This window comes from Ctenocephalides felis, unplaced genomic scaffold (assembly GCF_003426905.1).
Source record: "Ctenocephalides felis isolate EL2017-DRISC unplaced genomic scaffold, ASM342690v1 CF-g0.4_SCAFFOLD_03572, whole genome shotgun sequence".
Classification (NCBI taxonomy): domain Eukaryota; kingdom Metazoa; phylum Arthropoda; class Insecta; order Siphonaptera; family Pulicidae; genus Ctenocephalides; species Ctenocephalides felis.
In genome coordinates this window covers 43,794,163-43,815,897 of record NW_020539726.1, presented here as the reverse complement: position 1 = coordinate 43,815,897, position 21,735 = coordinate 43,794,163, and the positions used below count along the sequence as shown (strand labels likewise).

Below are 21,735 nucleotides of genomic sequence, written 5' to 3'. Positions count from 1 at the left end.
CTCCTATGCTCAGTCAGCTGCATGAATGCTCGAAAGTCATCCTGGATGGGAGGTAAATTTTAACACGATAAACTTGAATATGCATTTCTAGATATATGTGAATTATGCATAATTATTTTTATTTCAGATTATCGATTCTGATTCTAGTAGTGATGAAGAAGGAGACATGGAAGGAGAAGGTAAGGAAAAAATCATTTTGTTGCCTATAGTCCAGTCATTTGGTGCAGAAAAAGGCTGTTGCCGGTACAGTACTCCGGGAATTCTGAAAATTGGTGATCTTATAGATTTCGAGTTGCTCTTTACGAAAATCAACTTTGCCACCTCAAATTTGAACGGCAAGTTGCCGCCATATTGGAAAAATGGCGTCAAACAACAGCTTTTTTAAAATATCTCATTTTTGGCTTATTCTACGATAAAAGTATCTATGTACGAATTAAACTAGATAAAATTTCCTACAATGCCTTAAAAAACTGTTTTTTTGTAAAATTGATAGTTTGAGAGTACGGCCGCCTCAAAGTCTTAGCTGCTCTCGCCGTTGTATCAAATCTCTCCATATATGACAGCACTTTGAACTTAACCACATTCTCTCTAATAAATAAATATTTTCAATGTTAAATTAAGCAAATAAGATCCAGAAAGATAATAATTCAAATATTTTTCTGTTTTTTTGCTGATTTTTTAACACTTCAATGGCAAAGTAGCTATAAGTAAATTGCTTGAAGTGTTAAAAAACCAGCATACAAACAGAAAAATATTTGAATTATTTTATTTCTAGATCTTATTCGCTTAATTTAACATTGAAAATATTTATTTATTAGAAAGAATATGGTCAAGTTCAAAGTGCTGTCATATATGGAGAGATTTGATACTACGGCGAGAGCAGCAAAGACTTACTCTTTGAGAGGCGGCCGTACTCTTAAACTATCAATTTTACAAAAAAACGGTTTTCTAAAGAATTGTAGGAAATTTTATCTAGTTTAATTCGTACATAGATACTGCAAAACGACCAAATGACTGGACTACTATTTAGAGCAGATAAACTTGTATGTTCAAAATCGCAATTTAACAGCATATTATTAAGATTTTTGATTATTGAAATGAACAAAATGGTTTTATATTTAAATTCCTCATTTAATAATTTTTTTGTGTTTTTTTTTCAGCTAAAAAGAAAGAAGAAAAGACAGATGAGGAAAAAGCTAAAGAGGTTATCACGAAAGCAAAAGTTGAAGATGATGAATACAAAACTGAAGAACAAACTTATTACAGCATTGCGCATACTGTTCACGAAATTGTTTCTGAGCAAGCATCTATTATGGTAAGTAAAATTAATTTTATTTTCAATTTTTTTTATTAACTTCCCGAAGGAGAAGTTTATGTTTTCATCAAATAATCCGATTCGCTAATTTTATGTTTTCTCGATGTTTCAAGCCATTCTGTATCGAATGAGACCAAATTTGGAAAAAGTACGTGTGTGTGTATGTGAACAGATTTTTTGCCGTAAATCGACGTTTTCTCGAAAACGGCTGGACCGATTTCAAAAATTTAAAAGCCATTTGATGTATCTCGATGAGGACTAGCGTTTCTCAGTTTTGTGCGGCGATCGGCCAAGCCGTTTCTTTGTAAATCGCAGAAAAGTGAAAAAAAATTTTTCCACGTTTTAGCCCGCAATTCTGAATCGATTTTGAAAATTCAAAAACCGTCCGAAAGATATTGGTTGGGAATCGTGCTGATTAGTTTTTGGTAGAGATCGGCCGGCCCGTTTTTTTGTAATAAAGTTTTTTTTAAAAAAAAAATCGACGATTTTTATGATTATTTTTTTGACGCTAGATACCATAGTCTTCTAGATCATACTAAAATATCACGGCCCTACGACAACTCGTTTAGCTTTAAAAATTCGTCAAAGTTTGCAAAAATTAGTATGGTCTTTTTGGCATTTGTCAAAATTAGAACTTTCATCGAGGTTTGCTCAAAAACGCCTGAACCGATTTCAGAAATTTAAAAGCCATTTGATGTACTTCGGTGAGGACTATCGTTTGTCAGTTTTGTGCGACGATGTGACAAGCCGTTTTTTTGTAATTTGAAAAAAAAGTGTTAAACTTTTCGTTCACATTTAAGCTCATCCTACCGAACCGATTTTAAAATATCAAAAACTGTTCGAAAGATATTAGTTGGGAATGAAGCCGATTAGTTTTAAGTGAAAATCTGCAGAGCCGTTTTCTTGTAATTAACTGTTGAAAAAAAAATTTTAGCCGATTTTTATGGATTTTTTTTAGCGATATATACCGTGGTCTTATAGAACTTACTGAAATATTACGGCCTTACTACAAGTAGTTTAATTTTAAAAATTCATCAAAGTTTGAGAAAATGAGTAGCTCTTTTGACATTTGTTAAAATTAAAATTAGACTATTTACTTGGTATAATGATAGAGTACTTGGTCTTGAACATAATAAATCATTAAAGTCCTGAAAACTGGTTCAATTATAAAAATTATTGATTTTTGAAAATTTGCTTTTAGAAAATACTCCGAGTCAAAGTGTTCATTCGTTTCAATTATGTGTAATAAATCCACTCGGAATACTTTTAATGACTCATAAATTAATTTATTTTTTATTGATTAAGCGGATTATTTAAATATATCGGGAAGTTCATGTAACTTGCCTCAAGGCTAAATAGCAAACCAACTAGTTTTTAATTTTTTTTATTTTGAATCATTTGACGTGGAAATTGGAAAAAATATATGAATGTGTATAACAAAATCGTCGATGTTTTCTCAAAAACGATTTAAAAAGTTTAAAAGCCATTTCATGGTTGATTTTTATTCTGATTGGCAATTTAAATATTTGTATACCGAAAGAAAAAAACAACTATTAAGACTTGCATTGATTAGTTTACTTAAATTACCCTGGTTATATTTTTTTTTATTATTAATGTGAATGATTATTCTTTTTTTTTTCAGGTTAATGGTAAATTGAAGGAATACCAAGTCAAGGGTCTAGAATGGCTAGTATCATTGTTCAACAACAACTTAAACGGTATCTTGGCCGATGAGATGGGTCTTGGTAAAACTATCCAAACGATTGCTCTCGTCACATACTTGATGGAGAAGAAGAAAGTCAATGGACCGTTCTTGGTTATCGTGCCGTTATCGTAAGTAATAATTTAAATATTAAAATTGTAGTCCGTCTTACGAGTTACCTTGATATACAAATGTTTTGAGATAGGAGCCGCCAAAGAAGCGATTTGTTGCTTCGACATACGAGCAAAATTCGAGATACGAACGAAAAGTTTTCTCGAAAAATATAAATGGCGTGGTGAAAAAATAATATTAAAAAGCATATAATGTCGTATGTCGGTATATCACTGTACTTATGATATTTAGTTCTTTTACAAAATTCTGAATCGATTTCAGTAAAAGTATTTGTTTGATTTCAAAGATATTACTCTCATTTCTCAAGTCTTGCAAAGTGATAAGATTGGTGAAGAGGCATTTATGATTTTTTAATCATTTTTTTAAATAAAAATAGAACATAACATTGTCATGGATTCAAATAAATAAATAAAAATAATAAATACATAACAACGGGAAATACTAAATCGGGACAATTATTGAGAACAATGTTGATTCTTGGAATGTTTTTGCAAATCCAGAGCGAATAGCCACCTTAATTCTTGTTAATTCGGTTATTTAACTTTTTTTTTATTTTCATTGAAGGCTGAAGGCAAAACGCCACTCAAAACTTGTTCTATTTTTTATCGGTCGCCGGATGTTTGTTTTTGAAATTTTTATCAATATCTAAAGATACAATATAATGGAAAAATGATACATAGAAAGTATTTAATCTTGTTAGTTACTTTCCTCCACACGAACATACAAAAATATATATATATATATGTATGTATGTATGTATGTATGTATGTATGTATGTATGTATGCAGTCATGTTTTTTTATATATGTTGGATTTATCTGGTATTATAAAAAAACGTCGTAATAATTTTGTTTGAGTGTATATATATATGTATATATATATATATATATATATATATATACGAGTTTTTTACACGTTTATAATTAGATTATATGAGCTTATGTCACAGGTCATAAAATATAAAATTATGCATGAAGAGAAGACATGTGTTTTCAACGGAAAAGAAAAAACGCACAAAGTTTGTTGCAAAAAAAAAACAAAAGCAAATGTTGGAATTTCGCATTTTGGTAAAATTACCATCCACACCAATTATCTGATTTTATTTTAAAATTGAAAATTTTATGAACTCAAAACTTCCATTTTTTTCTTAAATGTTTTATGTAATTATTCTTTTTCTTTGTTGCTTCGGGAATATTATCTTATTTATCAAGGAACTGTTGAAACATTCTTTAGAAATATTTGTCTTTATAAATAAATCAGAACGAGTTCATTATTATCAGTATCAGATATTTTTAGGTTTTTATTTTTACTCGATTTTTTTTTTATTATGAAAAGATCAAGTATTTTATCATTTTACTTGCTAAACTTGCTAACCCATTTTAGTTCATTTTTTAAATGGAAGGCCTTTCATAGTCGACCGATTTTAAAATATTTTAATTCATGATTCAACAAAAAATATTAATTCTTGAAAAATTGAGGATATTGTCATTATTTTTGACTATGGTTCTAGAAATATTATTCACGGTTACGGTTCCAAAATTGATGAAATATAACTGCAATAACTGAAAAATGGTCATAATTTTACCAAAGCTCTAGGTTGCACTTAAAAGCTCATAATTTTCAGATTACATGAACAAATTTTCTTTTCGACGTGACTATCAATACTATCATCGTGTTTCAGCTTGACGTTGAGTTCTGGGGCACCTTATATATTAGCTTTCCACGTTCACGCGTCTAATTTGTATTATCTTTTTCTTCCAAATTATATATATACACTGATGATGACATCATATCATATGCCGTAACGTATTTATAAAATGTTTTTTGAAAATCTTATCTTAACTATATACGATATATGTATAATATATTCATCTCTTGGTGGGTAATTATAAATCGCAAAAAATCGAATATGAAATTTTTTATAGATCTTTACGTTTCAAAGGTTTCTGAACATTTTGGCATACCTTAGAAAAAAATGGATGTGTGTGTGTGTGCGGATACAAATTTTTGTCGACGATTTTGGAAACACCGATCAACCGAATTGAATGATTCAAAAAACATTCGATTTGTATTGATATGGAGACGTGCTGATTAGTTTTTGGCAAAAGCAGGTCTAGTCGTTAGACATATGCACATCAAATTATAAGATATTTTATTAATATGTATCAATTTTGTTTACATTTCTATGGGTTCCGTTACATCGTTTGTCTTTTGTACGGCGGCGCGGCGCTTACGCGCTTCAATATTTCATCTCTATGCAGCTAAAACAATGCGAAAGCTATGAAAAAAAGTTCAAAATTTCCAAAATATTTCAAAATACAAAAAAATCAATTTTTTCACAAATGTAAAATTTCTCAAAAAATCTAATTTTTTCAAAGTTCAAAGAAATTTTTTAATTTTTATTAAAAAATATAATTTTTGATTCGGGAAGTTTCAGCAATTTGCCTAAGGCACCATGACATACACTACTTGTTCAATAATTGTTTGATTTTCTATTTAAAATGCACAAATTCTAATAGTTTCAGTAAATTTAATTATTATTATTATTGGAGGTCATGTGTATTTGTTTGTTAAACTAGTTGTTTACTTATTTACTAATTGCGATGAGTTTGTGGAAAAAGTCGGGGTCACGGCCTTGTGGAAACATTATGTCCACTGAAACGAGAATTTTGTCACAAATTCATAAAATATTTACATTTATACATATATAAATAATATTATGAACAAATTTTTCGGTTTATTAACCTTTGAACTCTTGAGGAAAATAAACATTCAAAACAATTTTTAAAAATATGATTCAGGTGGAATGTTTTTGTGGAAATTACAGCAGAAAATTACCTTAATTGATAATTACAAAATTAAAAGCAAGTTTAAAAACATGTAAAAAAACTAAAGTTATAATTTAAAAACAAAATAATAATTTTTGTCGAATTTAACTGGAAAAGACGAATATTTAATGCGGAATTTATGAATCGAAATAAATTTTGGACGATATATTTGACTGGAAAAATATAAATTTTTATTAAGAAATATAATTAATTTAATACTACATCTTTAAACAAACTAATTGCTTCACTTCAAAAACAAACCTTCATTGCAATTCTTGCATAATATGGAAATTATCACAAATTATCATTATATTAATAATTTTAAAAGTAAACAAATTTTAAAAATGTAGTATAATTTAAAATGAAAAAATAATAATTTAAAAATATGAGAAAAATTTGAGACCAATTTATCAAATGCTTGATTGGTAGATAAAATAAAATTAATAATGTGAAAAAATTAAACAATTGATTTGGCTATAAAGATATATATATATAGTAATTTAATAATGTAAACAAATTTAGATATTCTAGTATAATTTAAAATAAAAAATAATCATTAGAAAATATAAGAAAAAAAAATTAATTGTTTTTTTTTTGTATAATTTCAATAATTATTACAACTGCTAAATTATTAACATCAAGTAATATTGATAAATAATAACATAAATTTAAATAAATAAAAGTGCAAAGGATAAAATTTAAATTAATTGTTGAATGCTTGATTGGTAGATAAAATAAAATTAATAATGTGAATAAAAACTAAACAATTTATTTGACTATAAAGATATAAATTTTTATTATCTACTAATTATATAATAATTATTATTACTATTACTAATCTACACAAACAACAAAGAATGTCGAAATCGATACTTTTTATATATTTATCTTAAAATTAACTTGATATTCGAAAATTTATGATAAATTTATATTTGTATATTTATCCAAAAATGTTTGGAATTACATTACATTATATTAGGCTGTACCAAAACTTATTAATTTCCATTATTATTATTTTTGTAACTTTTATCTGTTGTTTTTATACGTTTCGGATATACAATTTATATCCTTCTTCAAGAATTATTTACAATGATTTTAAGTTCACAAATAATTAAAAAATAAACACAATATACAAATACGTACATAACAAACATATTTGAGATAAAATTTTATAATTAAAAAATTGTTAAAAAATGAAATTGAGATTTAAAAAAAAAACATTATTGAGATTTTAAAAATCAAAAACAAATTTATTTTATTAATTTGTTTTTTGTTTAATGGGTCTTATCCGAGTCCAAATCAAAAGTATCAAAAGACTTGTTTTTTATAACAATTGTACAGTTTCTAGCACCAAATTTGCAAAACTTAATAATTAATTTAAAAAAAACATACATTTTTAGTAAACAAAATCATGTACAATTTTTGGTTTATAATGCAAGTTTTTTTTATTGATCGGTGTGTTTTTCTCTGTGAACCACTGTCAAAATATCGTCGTATTAAACGGACTTATAGAATAATCATACAGTCTAAACTTATTGATACATTACACATAAATTGAGGATTTATTATTAAAATATATAAAAATCCACTAAAATACTTGCTCGCTCTAGTCAAGCTTTATAATGTATTTTACACTTAATTTAAATCCAAGCAGTCGTCATTAACACCGCACTTCCAAAAAAGTCATTTAATCCTTTTTTTCACACCTCATCCCTCTCACCATCCCCCTCACCATTATTCCTAATAGTATCGTACTGCGAATTTTTATTCTTGAGCATTCTAACAAAACTTCCCAGAGCAAAAATAGCGCTCCTGTGCTTCTTAAAAATTCCTTCATAAAGGGCGTCCCTCGACATTTTTCGATCCCCGGGTTCGGCCATCGTCCTCTGCTGCTGCAGCAGTCTTCGGGAAACTCCGACGCCTCCGCCGCCACTGACTCCAGTGGCGGAGGTTGCCGAAGACGTCTCTTCGTCAAGGGACATACTCGTCTTTTTATACCCTTCGGCGATTTTAATACGATTCCGAAGTCGGTCGTCGAATGAGAAGTTTTTCAACAGGGCCGAATGCTTTTCGGGGGTCCTTTGGGGCTCTGCGGGGTCCATCATAGTAATAATAATAGATAGATAGATAATATAGTAATTGGTGTTGTCGAAATGGGTTTAGTCAGATGCACTGATATAATGGTAGTAAAAGTTATTTTTAGACTTTATGCTTATCTATGTTGCTTATCACTTAGAAAAGATATACATAAAAAATATGAATTACGTACAAATCACTGATACATAAATTATATATGGTTAATATTTTACACTCTTACAAAATACTTAATATTAGTTAAAATTTAATAATATACATACATATATTGCTATTTATTTAAACAATACTTATTATTTATAAAAAATCGATTAAAACTTAGTTAAATTCATGAATAATACAAAAATATACAAAAATAAATGACACAAAATAGCCCCAAAAATCTATTGAGATTTACTTAAATTTATATAATAATGATAATTCTGAATAATAATAATAGTTCACAAAAGTAGCCCCAAAAATCGATTAAAATTTATTTAAATTCAAGAATAATACACAAAATAAATAATAGCCCCAAAAATCGATTAAAACTTACTTAAATTGACGAATAATCGGTTCACAAAAATAGTCCCAAAAATCGATTAAACTTTGATTTGAATTTGATTAAACTTTGAAGAAATTAATATCATTACATTTGTATAAAATAAAATTATTAATTTTAAAAATCTGTATACATATATATTTGTTTTTAAACAATTACGAATATTTAATGACAAATATATTTTGCTCTATTATTAACAGATTTTTTGAAAATAAAATTTTTGGAAAATAAATTTCAATAATTTTTGACGATTCTTTTTAAATTCAAATGTTTGATGACTAAATTAAAAAAAAATCTTGTTATTTGTTGTTTAAACAATTACGAATATTTAATAACAAATATGTTTTACTTTTTTATTATTATTAACAGATTTTTTTAAAATGAAATTTTTGGTAAATAAATTTCAAAAACCTGTATACGTATATATTTGTTATTAAACAATTTCGAATATTTATCAACAAATATATTTTGCTCTAACTTATTATTTTTTTTAAATGAAATTTAATTTTAATTAGATTTTTTAAAAATAAAATTTTTGGCAAATAAATTTCAAAAATCTGTATATATATATTTATTTAACAAATATATTTTGCAAAATATTATTTTTCATTAGCTGATTTTTTTTTAATTCAATTGATTGACGAATAAATTTTTAAAAAAATCTTGTTATTTGTTGTTTAAACAATTACGAATATTTATTAACAAATATATTTTGCTTCCACTATTATTAACAGATTTTTTAAAAATGAAATTATTGGCAAACAAATTTCAAAAATCTGTATACATTTATATTTGTTTTCAAATAATTACCAATATTTATTAACAAATATATTTTGCAAAATATTATTTTACTCTACTTATTATTAAGTTTTTTTTAAAATAAAATTGTTTACAAGATAAATTTCAAAATTTTTTCGTACAAATCTTTAATAACAAATAAATGTGACAAATATTATTTTGCACTACTTATTATTAACAAATTCTATGATAAAATTTATACAATATATGTTTGTTCTTAAATCATTACGAATATTTAATAACTTTTTTAATTTTTTTAAATTAATATTTAAAAAAACGTACTTTAATGCAAAATTTTAACAAATTATATACATACAAAAGGAATTTTGTTTTTCTTATTAAAAACCAAATAGTAAAATGAATAATATTTTGGCCTTAACGATTTTTTGTTATAATTTAGTAACAATTTAAAAAAATAAAATACGTGAGATTTTAATTTAGATATTAAAAATACATATTCGTATACAAATTATTACATAAAAGTTACTATTCAAAATTTATTAATTTGTCGAATATATTTTAAACAATTACCATTTTTTTTTAAAAAAATTATATATAGAATTTCGTGATTTTATTTATTTATAAAATTTATTATTCTGCTTTACTTATTTTTTGTTGCTATTTTTAAACATTTAAATTTAAAAAATTGTATATATATACATAGATTTTAAGTTCTTGTTGAACTATCGACCTTGCCTTATTTATTTGTTTAATTATTAATGTTTAAATTTATTTATTTATTATTTATTTTGCATATTTCTACATATAGTCTATTTCGTTAAAAAATATTTGAAGTTTAATTAAGGCTCGACACACACGGTTTTTATTTACTATTGAATATAAATTTTATTAAAATATTTGCTTTCTTTTAAACATTAAAGGAATTTAAAGTTTTTCACACACGATTTTTTTTATTTATTTTTATTAAAAATGATTATTTTTATAATCAAATAGTTGAATGTAAATTACGGTTGGTCACACATAACTATTGTTTTTGTATATTTGAAGTTTAAGGCTCGACACACACGGTTTTTATTTTCTGTTTATTATAAATTAAAAAAATGTTAGCACCCGTTTTTTTTTTTCAAATATAATTTTATTAATGTCTAATTTTTTAATCTCGAAGTTAAAACTTAAGGTTGGTCACACAAGATTGTTTCCTCAAATATAATTTTCGAGGTAAAATTCAAGACTCGTCACCCACAACAATTTTTCTTTCTTCTATTAATTTATCAAGATATTTAATTCGTCTAGAAATGAAAATAAGTAACTATTTTATATAAAAAAAGACTTGGTACAAAGCTAAGTAAAATCGATGTACATAAGTGCGTGGAGTATTAAATAAACGAGTTACCGAAATAGAAAAATCAATATTTTATTACAATTTTAACTATAATATCTTCATAAGAAATATCGTTAATTTCTTTCCTTCAACTTGTAATTAAAGTATAAACTAAAATATTTAACAAAAGAAAAATCGATATTGTAGTAAAATATTGATACGTACGTACACGTACAAAACTTTGTTAATAATTAAAAAAAGTAAATTAAATTTTATATTGAGGGTGTAATTATAAAATAATTCCTAAAGGTACAAATAAATAATACTATAGATTCTTATAATTTATAAACTAATAATATAACACTTAAATTTAATTTAATTCCTAAAAGTACGTACACACTAATTTAAACAAAAATCGGAATGAATAAAAAGTAATTAATTAAAAAAATAAAATTAAAATTTGTAGTGTGTTAAAATATTAAGGCTAGACACACACACTTTTTTTGCTCGATTTTAAATATAATATAATCAAAGTATTATATTTATTTTTGCATTTGTACTTTTAGGTAATTAAATTCTGATTTTCTAAACAAAACTGATTTAAGAATTAAATTAATATAATTAATTAATCTAAAGTATATTGTTTCTAAAGGTTACACACACAGTAGATCTTTTGTTTCTAAAATTAATATAAAATGTAACCTCTAAGGCTATATGTAGCTTTTTTTCAGAATATTAATTAATTGATCGTATTAATAAATTGAATATATTAATATTCAGTTATAAATTCAATTTCTAAAGGTTGCACACACATTGCTTTTATTATATAAATTTTTAAACTCTGAAGTGTTTGTATTTTCTTAATACAAAATATTAAAATCCAATTTTGGTAAATTTGTTCTGGATCAATTTAATTTCTAAAGGAAACACACACACTTACTATTCTATTATACCTTGAAATTGTTTCTCCAAATTTGTGGCTCCACAAAATTTTATTTATAATTGATTTTATTTTGTATATTTTTAACAACAATATTATACTTTCACTTTGATAAATGTTTTCTTATCAAACGTTTATTTTATTTATTCAATTATAAATTCAATTTCTAAAGGCTCACACACACACTGCTTTTTTCGAGAAAAATTTACATGCACAGAGTTAACTATTTTTATATAAATTTTTAACCTCTGAGGTTTTTGTCTGAATAGAATATATTAGTATCCAATTTTGAAATTTTTTTTGAGTCAATTTAATTCCTAAAGGTGACACACACACCAACAATTCGCCTTGAAGTTGTTTTTTCCACTTTGTGGCCCCTCAAAACTTTATAAACATTTATAGTTCAATGATATATTTTTACTTTCACAATTTCAAGTAGTTTTTGATAAATGATTCCTTATCTTATTTTTTTATTTGACCTCGTTATTTGTAATTTTCGTGGCACTTCGTGTTATTTTTATTTATTTTATTATCACACTTTAGTTCATTTAATGTTTTCTGTGAACTGTTTTAATAATTTAGCACTGAAATGTGTGTCATAATTAGCATGTTTGTGTTAAATTAGTTTATTAGCGAGCACTTTAATGAATTTCGCAATGGAAAAAATATAAAACGAGTCCAAAACACGAAAAAATGACACTTTGCACGGTAATTAAAGTTTTTGTTAAATAAAACTAGAGTTTAAAATTTTAAACGGGTTTATAATTAAAAAAAACTTCAATTTGTCTTTATTTCTTTATATCACTTTAATTTACACAGTGTAATTTTGCAATAATTATTTTATGAATAATTTATCACTTTTGCTTAATTTTTTTTTAAATTAATTTACATAATTTGGTGCACAAATATTATGAAATTTATACATAAAATAATTTATTTATTTATATATAGCTTCCAATTATATTAATCTTGTTTAATTAATAATGTAATTATGAATGTTTCTCATAAAGTTTTCAATCTGTCCTGATTTCTTGATTCTAAAGGTGCAGGCACACTCAAGATTTTATTTAATTCCACAAATCTTGTATTAATTTAATAATGAGTAAGATATAATTGTTTTTTCTATAACTTTTTTAGCAAACAACTATTTATATAATAGAAATCATATTTCATCACGTTTTTAGTAAATTCTAAAGGTCCAGGCACACTAGGATTTTATTTTAAACAAATATTGGTATAATTATTCATGCCGTGTAAATGTTTTTCGTGTTCACTACAATTTTATTATTAATTTTTTTATATATATCATAGAATTTTATAATAAGCCCGTATTTAGTAAATCCTAAAGGTCCAGACACACTATGATTTTTTGTTTAATTATAACAAATCTTGTATTGTAATTATCAATACAGAGCAAAAGTTTTTTCTCAGTTTGCAAATGATAGTTTAACTATTGTTATTATTTTATTAAAAATCACACAATTATATCACTTGCTTATAAATCCTAAAGTTTTAAGCACACTAGGATTTTTAGTAAATTTTGCAAATATTGTTCAATCAATCTTGCATTCCAAATTTTTATGCAAAATCACTTAATATTAATTTTTCTTTGATAGAAATCGTATAGTTTTATCACTTGTTCGTTTTTGGTAAATCCTAAAGGTCCAGGCACACTAGGATTTTATTGTAATAATTATTGATGTCATGTATGGTAAATGTTTTTCGTACTCACCACAATTTTATTATTAATTTTTTTTATATAAATCATAGAATTTTATACCTTGTTCGTATTTAGCAGATACTAATGGTCCAGACACACTATGATTTTTTGTTTAATTATAACAGATCTTGTATTGTAACTACTAGTCGATATAAATGTTTTTTCTCATTAGTTTGCAAAGTACAATTTAATATTATTAATATTATTTAAATTGAAATAATACTAGCTTATAAATCGTGAAGGTACAGACACACTCAAATATCGAAATCAAAATTTGTAGAAATTTTTCAATTTGTAGAAATCTGTTGCAAAATTTTCATATATTTTTGCACAGGAATGTCAAAAACGACACTTGGTTCAATTATTAATTACACTATTTTATTTGATTGTTATATTGTCAATTGACAATTAATAAAATATTGATGATTTCTTATGAAAATATATTTTAACTTGCCTGTTGCACAGTTCTTTTTTTAAACTTGTCACAAGTTTGTCACAAGACACGTAATTTAATTTTAAAGAAATTAAAAAACATTTGAAGGTGAGATACTTATTTTCAACACTTTATTTAATTTAATTTAATATCCAATATTTTATTTGAAAATCAAAACTTGTTTGAATTGGTTAAAAAAAGGCTGCACTGAATTACTGAAAATCCACAATTAACAATGGGAAGTAAAGTTCAAGGTTCCAAAAAATTGGCTCCAAAACTTCAAAAAATTGGCTCCAAAACTTCAAAAAATAGTCAGAACTAAACAAAAAAAATTTTTTTTGACTATTTCATCATCAAGGAGGTCTACATTCGCAACTGACATCACTCACAGTGGTAGGAATCTTCAGATACTCTCCACTGTTATCCTGCACCATCAAACAATCATCATCATCATTCCCCAAAGACGACGATTCACTCCCACAATCATCTACTGTGATCTCTGGTGTGGTGCTGGTCTCCTCACCAGGCCTACAGATCAGTTTGGTGTCCTTTAGTTGTTTACTGATACCATCTACGTCTGTCATTTGGGCACGAATATAATCTTGCAAGCCTAGCACAGGATTTAGGTAGAGGTCATGGTAAAGGTTTTGGTAAGATAGAGGTGCTGATGGTGTGTCCAGGATGTTGTAGTGTCGGAAGAGCAGGTGGAAGTCTTCACATTGTTCCGCCTTGGCTATACGCCTCAGATCCTGGTTTCCCAACAGTCTTTTATCCGGTAGGTTTATTATGTGGATGTCGCTCCTGGTGCGTCTGGCCAACGTGCAGGTGTGTCGGTGCAGTCCTGGGTTTTGCTCGGAGATTCTTTTCTGCGTTCTGGTCAGTTGGAAGAGTGATGCTTTGTGATAGAATAGTTTTTGGTTTGTTTTTTTGTAGTTAGTGTTGTGTTTGCTGCTCCTGGTGCTGCTGCTTCGCGCTCGTTCAGTATGAGACTGACGCCGTGTAGGTGCAGCGGCGGCGCAGGCGGCGACGTGTCGTTCGCGCGAGACATCCCCACTCGTTTTGCGTAACTTTTCGAGTGGACGAAAAACTTTTGCGATTGCTGAAAGGTTAATGGTGGTGAGAGATTGAATATTGGATGTCGATTAGAAGTCGAACAAATTGCTGGAACTTATCGTTTTTGCGGTAATCGGAAATTCAAAACATACAAGATTTTCAAATTGTTTTGATCCATTTTTTCAAATAAAATTCTTTCGATTCTTACGTAACTTTTTTTATTATATACGTCAGTGGTTTCCGATGTGGAGCTTTCTGGGCAGGCCGGATTTAGAAATTTGGCGCCCTGGGACACTGACAAAAGTGCTGCCCCATTTTTTTATGTCTCATTTATCTAAAATTAAAGTATATATTTTATTGCAGATATAATTAACTTCCCGTAGGGTAAGTTATTGTAATCGTCCAAAAATCGAAATTGAAAATTTTTGCATTTCTCGACGTTCTGAAAATTTTGGCATACTTCAGAAAAATGGATGTATGTGTGTGTGTTTTTCGTCAAAGCTTACAAAAATCAGTAACGTTTTTTTTGGCATTTGTCAAAATTAGACCTTTTATCGACTATTGCTCAAAAACGCCTGAATCGATTTCAGAAATTTAAAAGCCAATCGATGTATTTCAATGGGGACTATTGCTTGTCAATTTTGTGCGACGATCGGCCAAGCCGTTTCTTTGAAATTTGGAAAAAAAGTGTTAAACTTTTTGTCCACATTTAAGCTCATACTACCGATTCCATTTTAAAAAATCAAAAACTGTTTGAAAGATATTAGTTGGGAATGATACTGATTAGTTTTAGGTGAAAATCTACCGAGCCGTTTTCTTGTAATTAACTGTTGAAAAAAAAATTAAGCCGATTTTTATGCATTTTTTTTTAGCGATATATATCATAGTCTTTATAGAACTTATTGAATTATTACGGCCTAAGGACAAGTGGTTTAATTTTAAAAATTCATCAAAGTTTGAGAAAATGAGTAGTTTATTTGGCGTTTGTTATAATCAAAATTAGACGATTTACTTGGTATAACGATAGAGTACTTGGTCTTGATGAACATACTAAACCATTAAAGTTATTATGGAAATTGGTTCAATTATAAAAATTGTTGATTTTTGAAAATTTGCTTTTAGAAAATACTCCGAGTTAACGTGTTCGTTCGTTTTCAATTATGCGTAATGAATCCACTCGGAATACTTTAATCACTCATAAATTAATTTATATTTTATTGATTAAGTCGATTATTCACACATTTCGGGAAGTTCATGTAACTTGCCTCAAGGCAAAATACCAATACTAACTAATTATTTAATTTTGTTCATATTCAGTTATATCGACAAATTGATGCAAATCGATCTTTTTTGCTAGGGTTCGGACACCACTTAATCGCAATGCATAAGTACATATTTATTGATGAATTAAATCAAGTGAAGTGAACCCATACACGCAAACACATAGTGTATATATATATATATATATATATATATATATATATATATATACATAAATCTATCAATGTTTTATAGGGCTTTAATTTATTCAATGAATTCTTAAATTAGAATATTGCGTCTGCTATGCGAATTTATTATTAACATGTGACGACACCACTACTGTCGTCGTCGATATTGCATCCGTCCGTCTGTCCGCCTGTCGATACAACTTTCACTCTATAATATACATATATCAAGTTATTTCTTAAAATTAATAAAACTGTGAAATCAACATATATAAAATTATTGACAAAGAAAAGGATATATGGTGCACTATACAATTATATACAAATAAATAAAATAAAAGTGTAAAGATTAATTATAAAATGCATATGACTAATGTACATATATACAAAGTCAACAAATAAACAATAAAAAAACGTATATAAAATTATATACATTTTTTATCACAAGCAAGAAATGTTATCAAAATATTTGTTTAATACTAATATAAGTTGATTTAATAGTACTAACTTTGTTTTTAACTTCCCGAAGGACAAGTTATAGTAATGGTCTGAAAATTGAAAATAATTTTTTTTAGCATATCTTTACGTTTCAGAGGTTTCTGAACATTCAGCAGTCGATTCCTATTGATAGGGAGATGCGGTGATTAGTTTTTGGCAAAGGCAGGTCCAGCAGTTTTGGAGATAAAGAGCAAAGAGTGCAGAAAATAGAAATCGAGTTTTTAAGAGAACGGAGTATCGGATTTGAATGATCTAAAAAACATTAAACATTAAAAAACACAAATAAATAAATAAATAAATTCTGCTTATGTTGGCTAAGCGATTGCTTTTGGGAAAACATTTTTTTGATATCATTTAAATCAACTTCATTTGAACATCACTTAAATATAATGCTTCAAATAATTATAATAATCTATTTGAAAACATTTAATCTTCCTCGAATATCTCATTAGGGTACGGGAAGTTCCAGCAATTTGCCTTAAGGCACGATGCCATACACCACTAAATCTTTTATTAATTGGGCAAATGCTTGATTTTTTTTGTAATATATGTATATATATATATATATATATATATATATATATATATACTAGCTATCCTTGCAAACGTGTTCAGCCATAAAAAATATCTATTTTTTTTAATTAGATTTTTTTAATTTAGGGTGAAAATTTAGGGCTGTATGTGTTTCTGCATACACACTTTTTGTATGTGTTTTGCTACACACTTTAAAACATTAATGTAAAGAAATTGTGTCCCAAAATTGAAAAGGGGTTAGTAGTTGACAACCCTTATTCAAAATGAGATTTTCTGAAATTAATTACTATAAATAAATTATTTGTGATTACTAATATAACTTTTGCAAAATGTAGGGGTTTGTGGTAGGAGGGTAAAAATTTAGGACTGTATGTGTTTTTTAATTACCAGTTATAAAAAAATGAAATAAAGAAAAATTAGTTAAAGGTAGCCAAACCTTGATGACAAAATTCCATAAAAAAATTTGGGAACCTATGGTTTATACCATGACCTCAATAAAAACAAAAATTAATACATTTAATTAGATAATTTCATTTATTTATGAAAAAACTGTCCGACCGATCTTTACCTGAAAAACTTTTCAGCACGATTTCCAACTGATATTTTCGAATTTTTTTAAATTTCGACAAAATTTCTAAAATGTCGACAAAAGGGTTCAATTTTGTTTAGTACGCACATACTAATGAAAAAATTCTCTTCATCGATTCTAATATTAACTTTTATCGTGTTTTTTTATATAAATTTAAAGAAAAAAAAATGATTTAGGGTAATTTTTGCTATTGTCGTACAAGCTTTTTTTTACCTTCCTCGGGAGCACCCCTACCCTGGGTCGCCGTCACATTTATTTCAATTTTATTGTTCGATTCGGTTCGATCGAAATTTAATGTTTGCACTCGATGATATTGTATATATATATTTAGACGACGTGCTTGGTACGGACATGAAAATTATTTCCGAAATTTATTTGCGTATGCAGCAATTCACGTACGTATCCGTGTTCGTATTTAATAAATATATATTTATTAAATTTATAAATATATAAACAGAACGAAAAGACGGCATGTGCTCTCGAAATATGACGATAAACGATTCCGAAATAGTACAACACACTTGTTTACGTGGGTTTTAATATTTTTGTTTATTTTTGTTTACTGCAAAGGAATTCTAAATCGATAATATTTATGCCAATGCACGTATTTTAATATATTTATCGAATACAGGAATAAAATAGCACAATGATAAGCTAAAGTTATATTATATTTAAAAAATTCAAATGTAACATCAAAATCATAAACCCCCTAATTTTCAAACGCCTCTCACAAAAAAATCAAGATTTATGAGCCATTCTTTCACTTTTTAATTTCCGTTAGGATAAGTTATTGTAACCGTCCAAAAATCGAAATTGAATTTTTTTACATTTCTTCACGTTTTGAAGGTTTCTGAACATATTGGTGTGTGTGTGTGTGCGAGAGTGAGTGTGTATGTATGCATGGATACAATTTTTCGTCCATGTTTTCGGGCGTCCGTTCAACCGATTTGAATGGTTCAAAAAACCTTCAATTTCCTATTGATAGGGAGATGTGCTGAATAGTTTTTGACAAAGGCAGGTCCAGCAGTTTCGGAGATACGGAGCAAAGAGTTCAGAAATTAGAAATCGAGTTTTTGAGAGAACGGAGTATCCGATTTGAATGACCCAAAAAACATTAAATTTTTATTTACAAAATATACAATACAAAATGTTAATTTTGTATGGATGAAGAGAAGTGGTGATTAGTTTTTGGCAAAGGCAGGTTTCGAAGATACGGGGCTAAATGTGCAAAAAATTGCAGTTTTTGAGAGAACTAAGCATCTGAATGATTTAAAAACTTTCAGGTTTTCAAAATTTTAATTCGGTACGGAAGTTCCAGCAATTTGCCTCAAGTACTGTGCCATACACCACTAGTTTTTTGTTACATTTGATACATTTACTTATCTACTCATTTATTTAATAATAAATTTTATTACTGGGATATTAGTTTTTTATATTTTGGTGTGAAACCTTAAACTAAATAAAAAGCTACTACTTGTAAACTATTCAAAATTTGTAAAATATTTGGAAAAAAATGTAAAATTGAAGATTTGCTCACCTGTGCAATGAAATATGTTTTAAAAAATATATAATGTAACATTTTGTCGAAAAATCTGTAAATAGGATTAGATTTAGTTATTTTAGTTTTTTTATATAAAAAAAACTACTTAAGAGTGGCTTAACTAGTTGAAATGTCAATTTTTGCATTTCTTTTCTGCATCTTCGAAATCTCTGGACCTGACAGAAATGATTCTTTCGAATCGTTCAAATCGGCTGACCCATACTCTCGAAATCGTCCATTAAAATTTGTAACCATGTATACATCAATTCTAAGGTTTGCCAAAATTTTCAGAAACCTCTGAAACGTAAAGATATATAAAAATTTTCATTTATTTTGCAATCACTAGAACTTATTCTACGAGATCTGTGGAAATCAAATTATCTAAAACTTAATCTGAAAAATTATTGGATTAAATATATATATATATATATATAGTATATATATATAATATAATAATGTATATAATATTGCAATCTAAATCCATTATTATTTGAAATTGCTGAGTCTGCCTTCACTAAAATGCAATAGTCTACGTATTATCAATGCTGGTTTCATGCCACCAAAATAATTCATTTTTTCTTCCTGAAACTTGGTACAAAAATTCTCTGATACGTATAAATATTTTACCACACAATGAAAATTTAATTTATACAATCATCTATATCATCTTTTCAGAACTCTCTCGAATTGGTTGTTGGAATTCGAGAAATGGGCCCCCAGCGTGGCCGTGGTCTCCTACAAGGGCTGTCCAGCCGGTCGACGCGCCATCCAGAGCCAGATGCGCGCCACCAAATTCAATGTCCTTCTCACCACCTACGAATACGTTATCAAGGATAAAGGAGTCCTAGCCAAGGTAATAAAAAACTAGCTGTAAGTGGAATTCTGTCTTAAGGCAATTAAGGCATCGTGCCTTAAGGCAAATTGCTGAAACTTCCCGTACCAAAATTATTTTTTTAAAACGATTAACATTTTTGAAAAAAAAAAATTACTTTGAAAAAATAAGATTTTTGAGAAACTATAAATTGGACAAAAAATTACTTTTTTTTGAAAAATTTTTTTTTTAATTTTTTTTTTTTTTTAAAAAAAAAAATTTTTTTTTTCTTTATTTTGACATATTGTGGAAGATCTGAACTTTTTTTCAAAGCAATCGTACTGCTTTAACTGCATAGGGACAAAATATAAAGCGCGTAAGCGCCGCGTCGCTGTCTAACGCATAAGCATTGGTACGGAACCCATAGAATGTTGATAAATGTATACTTATTGTTAAAATCTCTATAAAATATCTGATAATTTGATGTGCATATGTCTAATGATCATTTTTGACCGCCAAATGGCTCATTTTTTTACTTTTTCCTCCATATCTCCGAAACCGCTAGACCTACCTTCATGAAAATTTTATCGATTCTTCATCTTGTCAATACAAGTGAAATGTTTTTTGAATTATTCAAATCGGACGCTCCGTTCTCTTAAAAACTGAGTTACCGTTTTCGGCACTTTTTGCCCCGTATCTTCGGAACGGCTAGACCTGCCTTCGCCAAAAACTAATCAGCACGTCTCCTTATCAATACGAATCGAATGTTCTTTGAATTATTCAAATCGGTTGATCCGTGTTCCCGAAATCTTTGACGAAAATTTGTATCCGCACATACATACACACACGTACATACATACATACACACATACATACATACACACACACACACACAACACACACATACATCCATTTTTCTAAGGTATGCCAAAGTGTTCAGAAACCTCTGAAACGTAAAGATATATAAAAATTTTCATTTTCGATTTTTTTGCGATTACTATAACTTGCCTTACGGGAAGTTAAAAACAAATCAAATCTAAAAATTACCATAGATCTTACGGTATCTGTTATTTCAGTTACCCTGGAAGTACATGATCATCGACGAAGGTCACAGAATGAAGAACCATCACTGCAATTGACTCAAGTCCTAAAAACACCCATTACTTGGCACCACATCGACTTCTGTTGACCGGAACACCTTTGCAGAATAAGTTGCCCGAGTTGTGGGCTTTGTTGAACTTCTTGTTGCCCAGTATCTTCAAAAGTTGCTCCACATTCGAGCAATGGTTCAATGCTCCCTTTGCTACCACAGGAGAAAAGGTAATAATAATAATAATAATAATAATAGAAAGGTTATATAAATATAAATATAAAATAGATGAGATATTATTTCAAAATTGGATAGAAATTTTACATTCTTAATTTGAAAATTTTCGTAGAAGCGTAATTTGAATAAAACAATGGACGGCGGCTAATACGTC

General features: G+C 27.4%; 1 protein-coding gene across 1 annotated transcript in view; it reads left to right on the top strand.

Annotated features, from left to right (window-relative positions):
- Positions 1 to 21,735, top strand: part of LOC113387525 (ATP-dependent helicase brm-like) — a 33,313-nt gene continuing 11,578 nt past the window's right edge. The window contains 7 exon segments of the mRNA XM_026624854.1: positions 1 to 52; positions 128 to 179; positions 1,161 to 1,315; positions 2,958 to 3,148; positions 20,119 to 20,296; positions 21,331 to 21,390; positions 21,392 to 21,574. Of these exon segments, the coding sequence (XP_026480639.1) occupies positions 26 to 52; positions 128 to 179; positions 1,161 to 1,315; positions 2,958 to 3,148; positions 20,119 to 20,296; positions 21,331 to 21,390; positions 21,392 to 21,574 (846 nt within the window). The 5' untranslated portion in view covers positions 1 to 25.